This window comes from Tachysurus vachellii, chromosome 26 (assembly GCF_030014155.1).
Source record: "Tachysurus vachellii isolate PV-2020 chromosome 26, HZAU_Pvac_v1, whole genome shotgun sequence".
In the NCBI taxonomy this organism is placed as follows: Eukaryota; Metazoa; Chordata; class Actinopteri; order Siluriformes; family Bagridae; genus Tachysurus; species Tachysurus vachellii.
The window spans coordinates 630,001-637,500 of record NC_083485.1 but is presented as its reverse complement, the minus strand read 5'-3'; the positions used below and the strand labels follow the sequence as shown (position 1 = coordinate 637,500).

The window sequence follows — 7,500 nt, the reverse complement described above, 5'->3', positions numbered from 1 at the left end:
AGAGTAAAGAAGAGAAAATGAAAGAAGAAAAAGTAGAACAGGAAGGAAGGAGATGAAGGGATACAAAAGAAAAAATAAAAAGAGCAAGGGGGAGAGAAAACTGGGACACACGGAGGACAGGAAGAAACAAGTGTGTAGAGAGAGACAAACAAATGTATAGAGAGAAGAGAGGAAAAGAAACTGATACAGAAGATAGAAAAGATGTACAGATATAAAGTGAAACATGGTTATTGTCGGCGTTTTGGAAAACAGTAAAACGAAGAAGGGATGGAGGGATAAAGGGATAGAGAGACTCGCGTGAGATAAACGAGCGTGAGAAGAAAAGCCTGCTCGCTGAAATAGCATCGCTTTTCTCCCTCCCTCTGAGCTCCACATCTCCTGAGCGGCACAATGCGAGCGAGTGAAGAGCGGAGGAGAGGAGAGTGTGCACTTCATCTTCCTCTTTCAGGAAGAAGAGGAGGAAGAGGAGGAAGACGAGGCACAGGAGAGGGGGGCATTGAACGAGTGCATGAGTGCAAAAATCCAATCTTCAGTGTGACAAAAAAAATCCTGCACATCTTAATAAGACAACAGCAACTCACAAATGAAGCCTGGAAGAGAGGCTTTGTGCTGAAAGAATGAGAGAGAGGGAGGGAGGGGGGATGGGGGGGAAGAGTGAGTGAGGGGGGACAGAGTGAGAGAGAGAGAGAGAGAGAGAGAGAGAGAGAGAGGGCGAGGGAGGGAAAGTGAGAGAGAGAGAGAGAGAGAGAGAGAGAGAGAGAGAGAGAGAGAGAGAGAGAGAGAGAGAGAGAGAGGGAAAGTGAGAGAGAGAGAGAGAGAGAGAGAGGGGGGAGAGAGAGTGAGAGAGAGAGGGCAAGAGAGGGAAAGTGAGAGAGAGAGAGAGAGAGAGAGAGAGAGAGAGAGAGAGAGAGAGAGAGAGAGAGGGCGAGAGAGGGAAAGTGAGAGAGAGAGAGAGAGAGAGAGAGAGAGAGAGAGTGAGAGAGAGAGTGAGAGAGAGAGGGCAAGAGAGGGAAAGTGAGAGAGAGAGAGAGAGAGAGAGAGAGAGAGAGAGAGAGAGAGAGAGAGAGAGAGAGAGAGAGGGAAAGTGAGAGAGGGAAAGTGAGAGAGAGAGAGAGAGAGAGAGAGAGAGAGAGAGAGAGAGGGAAAGTGAGAGAGGGAAAGTGAGAGAGGGAAAGTGAGAGAGAGAGAGAGAAAGTCACAAGTAGCAAAGACTCAAAGAAAACATATTTAGGAAAAGTAACATGGAAAGGATGGACAAAAAATTTGAATGAAAGAAAGAAAGAAAGAAAGAAAGAACAATAGAAAGGTGACAGGTGGATATTTGGAAAGAAAACAGGAAAACAGACAACAGATTACACAGAACATGACATAATAGATGAGCAGAGAGAGACGGATAGAGAGAAAACATGAGAAATACAGATTTAATAAAAAAGAAAGAGAGAGTGAGGATATGGAAAAAAGATAGATAGACAAATAAAGATATATATATATATATATATATATATATATATATATATCTTTATATATAGACAGAGAGAGAGAGACAGAGAGAGAGAGAGAGAGATGCGGATGAAAAGAAAGAACCAATAAAAGAAAATGTTCAGAGAAAATGAAATTTAATTAAAATGATTTAATTATTAATAAAATAAAATACAATAATTATTAATTAAAATTAAAGCTCAGAGAAAATGTAAATGAATAGAACAGATAGAGTTTAGATTTAACAAATAAAAAAGAGGGAAAGAAGAAAGGAGAAGCAGAAGTGAGAGATAAGGATGAAAAATAGAAAAAAACGCAAGGAACAAAAAGGGAGGAGCTGGAAATGGACCACTCCCTTTAGCAGCTGGTGTCCGTCATCAGATTCAGGAAGGGGGCGTGGCCTAATGTTTAAGTTAGTTAATTACTCAATGCTAAACTGGTAGTTTTTCCTTTCTCCTGTCAACACCACTGGTCATGTGGCCATGTAGCTCCAGTGGGAAGGTAAAGCAGCACACACTGATGCACACACTGATGCACACACTGATGCACACACTGATGCACACACTGATGCACACACTGATGCACACACTGATGAAGCACATCTGGGCCGAGGGGAAAACGGTGTACGTTACATTTCTCAAAAAAAAACCCCAATCGCTTTAAGATGCGAATGCAGCTTTGCCGTCATTTTGAATTTAATTGCGTATCCACTTCGTAATGATCAGCAGTTTCTTCTCTGCACACCAGACTCAGCCTTCGCCCTCGGGAACAAAGACGCCATTAAGTCCTCGGGATGTTCTTTAGGATGCCAACTTATTTTGCACTTTTGCATCGTTATACTCCAAATATATATAACCTATCACACTCGGGCTCGTCTCGTTACTGTCAACGTCACCTAGGTGTACTAAAAAGATGAGGTTTATTTCCCAAACGTCCTCCTGAGACTCGGCGGGTTCCAAACCAGAAGGGACTCGTTTCATTCTACACCACAGCTCTTCCTGGAAACTCAGGGGTGAAGCAAACATGGTCATCTGTGGGCCTTTTCTTTGTGCTTGAAGACCAACCAGTCCAGAGTTAATCTGGAACACTACTCAAGGGCTACCACCATTTTACAGAGTCATCCCAAAGCTGGCTCTCGCTTCCTCAAAGGTGCCACCAAAATCACCATGAAGTAAACTCCAGAAAGTCTGAAATGTTCTTGTTGTTTAGAGCAGTACCGTGGGACGATAACCAGAAAATAAAAACAGATGAATGTGTGTTTTTAGTTTAAAGGAAACGGTGGCATGCTTTAAGAGAGGACGTGGATGTTCTCCGGTATCTGCTGGCCACACTGGGTGGTCACCAAATTACACAAATCTTTATCAGGAGACTAAGCAAGGAATCGATGGTGACCTCCTTCACAGTGAGGAGGGCGGTCTGGTCTGGTGGACCTCTGAAGTGCTTTACTAAACTCTGGAAGTCTGTTCCTAAGGGAGCATAAAACAGACTTATTGAAATGGACATGATTACCGTTCCCTTGCTTTTAGACAGGAGTAAAGTACACTTGGCCTGGAAATGGCCGAAACCTCCTTCACATTTTACCTGATTTAAATCATGATGCTTTTTCCTGATCTTGAACAGATTACGTGTTCACTTTGAGGTTGTAGTGAGTTTTAGGTGGAAACATTTTCTGTCCGTATTTTAATAGACTTTTGATACTCAACACTCCCACGTGACTAAACATACTCAGGTTCAGCCTGGAAGTCTACAGCCTCTCCGTCCATCTCCTTTTTCATTTCTCTTGTCACGGCAGAGGGTTCGGATATCTGTAAAACTGTGTAAAGGGCATGCTGAGGGGCAAATATGACCAGGGCAACTACACATGGAGGGGAAGTTAGTGTGGATGTAGATAGGCAGCTGAGCTTGGCTGGGCTGGGTATAAATGGGCAGCTAGTGTAGGTGTAGATGGACAGGTGGGGTTAAAATTTGGATGGGATGGATGGGCTGGACTATTGCACTGGGGTAAGTATGAAAGGGCAGATAAGGTGGGGTGGGAAGATGGTAGGTATAGGCAGGTATATAAGGTGCACCTGAACAGGTAGATAGGATTCAGTCAGTGACAGATAGGCAGCTGTGGTGCTGTTGGCATGAAGAGGCACATGGGGTGGGCATATACAGAGAGATGAGGTGAGTGACGGGGTGCTGGGGGGGGTGGATTGGGGGTTTGGGGGGGTTATATAAGTTCACGAGGGTGTGGATGCTCACCTGGTGTGAGTTGGTCAGGGGGTTAACAGGTAGTAGGCAAGAAAATACAAAACAATGACTCTAGTTTAATAGCATCCAGAATTTTTTTCATTTCATTTTCTTTTTGCCCACAAACAAGCACTTCTTCATACTACATCCAACCATCTTGTGCTTAATTAGTCCCAAATTTGCTGTCTTCCTCCACTCTGGCTTCTCTCTCTCTCTCTCTCTCTCTCTCTCTCTCTCCCTCTCTCTCTCTCTCTCTGCAGTGATTCCTACAGTCCTTAAAAAGTGTCTCTCACTCTACAAAGGCTGCAGGGTCCGTCAAAGCTGGGTACGGTGGTGAAAAGAGAAATAAACAGGAGAATAAAACTGAGGGGAAGCAAGAGACAAGAACAGACACGGAGAAAGACGGAGAGAGAAAGAGTGGAATAATGAAATGGTGGAAACAACGGAACAGAGGAGGGAGTAAGTCACAAGTAAGTCTCAAGTCTTAACCTTCAAGTCTCAAGCAAGTCCGAGTCATTTTTTGTGAGAGTCAAGTCAAGTCAAGTCACTGCTTTATGTCAAGTCAAGTCAAGTCACTGCTTTATGTCAAGTCAAGTCAAGTCACTGCTTTATGTCAAGTCAAGTCAAGTCACTGCTTTATGTCAAGTCAAGTCAAGTCACTGCTTTATGTCAAGTCAAGTCAAGTCACTGCTTTATGTCAAGTCAAGTCAAGTCACTGCTTTATGTCAAGTCAAGTCAAGTCACTGCTTTATGTCAAGTCAAGTCACTGCTTTATGTCAAGTCAAGTCAAGTCAAGTCACTGCTTTATGTCAAGTCAAGTCAAGTCACTGCTTTATGTCAAGTCAAGTCAAGTCACTGCTTTATGTCAAGTCAAGTCAAGTCAAGTCACTGCTTTATGTCAAGTCAAGTCACTGCTTTATGTCAAGTCAAGTCACTGCTTTATGTCAAGTCAAGTCAAGTCAAGTCACTGCTTTATGTCAAGTCAAGTCACTGCTTTATGTCAAGTCAAGTCAAGTCAAGTCACTGCTTTATGTCAAGTCAAGTCAAGTCACTGCTTTATGTCAAGTCAAGTCACTGCTTTATGTCAAGTCAAGTCAAGTCGTAGCTTGAGTCAAGTCAAGTCAAGTCACTGCTTTATGTCAAGTCAAGTCAAGTCAAGTCACTGCTTTATGTCAAGTCAAGTCAAGTCAAGTCACTGCTTTATGTCAAGTCAAGTCACTGCTTTATGTCAAGTCAAGTCAAGTCAAGTCAAGTCACTGCTTTATGTCAAGTCAAGTCAAGTCACTGCTTTATGTCAAGTCAAGTCACTGCTTTATGTCAAGTCAAGTCAAGTCAAGTCGTAGCTTGAGTCAAGTCAAGTCAAGTCACTGCTTTATGTCAAGTCAAGTCAAGTCAAGTCACTGCTTTATGTCAAGTCAAGTCAAGTCACTGCTTTATGTCAAGTCAAGTCACTGCTTTATGTCAAGTCAAGTCAAGACAAGTCACTGCTTTATGTCAAGTCAAGTCAAGTCACTGCTTTATGTCGTCAAGTCACTGCTTTATGTCAAGTCAAGTCAAGTCAAGTCGTAGCTTGAGTCAAGTCAAGTCAAGTCACTGCTTTATGTCAAGTCAAGTCAAGTCAAGTCACTGCTTTATGTCAAGTCAAGTCAAGTCAAGTCACTGGCAAGTCATACAGATGTTTGATAATTTAACTAAATGTATATATTAAAGTTAAATCTACAGTATGGACTATTTATGGACTATGAGAGTTTTATTTGCACCAAATGATTATATGCATTTATTTTTAAAAGGTCACCACATACAGGTGAGTTGTAAATACAATAAAAATCTAAAAATGAATAAAAATCAAAACTACAAAGATTAAGATGTAAATGTAACTGAAATAAGGCCAAAATAAAAGCATGAAAAGTTTCAATATGCCTCAAACATGACAGAAGACCATGGAAAAGTAGATATAATAAAGTACAATGGTGTCTATGGAACCAAACGGCATTTTTTGAACAGACATTCGCTTTTAATGGGACATGAAACACATCCTTATATTAGATCCTTACTTTTTAACAACAGAATAACAACAACAATCAATCACGTCAACCAAAAAACGTAAATTATTGAATCACACAAACAAAGGGGGGGGGGGGGACAGAAGACAGAGAGAGAGAGAGAGAGAGAGAGAGAGAGACAGAGAGAGAGACAGAAGACAGAGAGAGAGAGAGAGAGAGAGAGAGAGAGAGAGAGAGAGAGCTGAGAGAGAGAGAGAGAGAGAGAGAGAGAGAGAGAGAGAGAGAGAGAGAAAGAGACAGAGAGAGAGAGGAGAGAGACAGGAGAGAGAGAGAGAGACAGAGAGAGAGGGAGAGAGAGAGACAGAGAGAGAGGGAGAGAGAGAGAGGGAGAGAGAGAGAGACAGGGACATAGAGAGAGAGAGAGAGAGAGAGAGAGAGAGAGAGAGAGGGAGAGAGAGAATGAGAGACAGAGAGAGAGAGAGACAGAAGACAGAGAGAGAGAGAGAGAGAGAGAGAGAGAGAGAGGGAGAGAGAGAGAGAGAGAGAGAGAGAGAGAGAGAGAGAGAGAGAGAGAGAGAGAGAGAGAGAGAGAGAGAGAGAGAGAGAGAGAGAGAGAGAGAGAGAGAGAGAGAGGAAAATCTGCAGGAAAATAAAACAAGTGTTTGGTGACTTTATAGACTGAGAGATGAAGAGAGAGCTGAACGACTGGATGGAGGAAGTAAAGAGATTAAGTGATGTAGGGAGGGAAAGAGTTGCATCACCCACAAACTTTATAGGGGCAAGTGACAGTGGAAAAGAGACAGAAATACAGGAGATACTGAGAGAACACAGAAGAGTGCAAAAAGAACAGGAGGAAGATGAAGAGACACGACAGGAAGTAGGAGAAGTTGAAGGAAAATACATTTAGAGGGAAATAAGAGTAGAAAGTTCTGAATCAATGAAAATAAAATAAAAAACAGATGGAGAGATAAAAGAAAGAAACACTGACTCGTTGAAGACCAGGTCAGGAGCGAAGTAGAGCATGCGAGCGTTAACGTTCTTGTACGATCTCCATCCAAGAGCGAAGACCATCACAGCCATCCAGGCATGTTGGATCATCGTCATCTGATCGTCCACATGCAGGTTACGGAATCCTGAAACGTAAGCGACTCAGTTACTGTTAGATCCTGAGGTCTCGTTTACGCTACAGCTCTGTCTCTGAGTCAGAGTCACTAAGTCACAGAGTCTGAGTCACTAAAATCAACTCAACATAAAGTCACACTTTCATCTCAATGCAGAGTCTTAGCTACATTTTATTTTGTAATCTGTCAATCAATAGTTCGGCTATTTTATACCGAACTGGAACGAAGACGGAGGAAGAGCCGACGTTCACAATCAGCACGAGTGTATAGTTATTAACTAGCTGGCTAATGACACCAGTGTAGATTAGCAACAAAATCTGTCCAGGTTTACATCTTGGACTAAACCTAGAACTGAATAAAGTTCCATCTCTCACTCACTCATTCATCTTCTACCACTTATCCGAACTACCTCGGGTCACGGGGAGCCTGTGCCTATCTCAGGCGTCATCGGGCATCAAGGCAGGATACACCCTGGACGGAGTGCCAACCCATCACAGGGCACACACACACACACACACACTCTCATTCACTCACGCACTCACACACTACGGACAATTTTCCAGAGATGCCAATCAACCTATCATGCATGTCTTTGGACCGGGGGAGGAAACCTGAGTACCCGGAGGAAACCCCTGAGGCACGGGGAGAACATGCAAACTCAACAC

At 42.9% G+C, this 7,500-nt stretch overlaps 2 protein-coding genes across 2 annotated transcripts in view; both read right to left on the bottom strand.

The window, feature by feature from the left end:
• Positions 1-7,500, bottom strand: part of LOC132841363 (uncharacterized) — a 266,572-nt gene that overhangs the window by 29,967 nt on the left and 229,105 nt on the right. The window lies entirely within an intron of this gene.
• The window catches only part of ar (androgen receptor), a 107,526-nt gene that overhangs the window by 8,476 nt on the left and 91,550 nt on the right, over positions 1-7,500 (bottom strand). Inside the window, exon 5 of the mRNA XM_060863767.1 lies at positions 6,703-6,847. Coding sequence (XP_060719750.1) covers positions 6,703-6,847 — 145 coding nt within the window. The remainder of the gene's footprint in view (positions 1-6,702; positions 6,848-7,500) is intronic.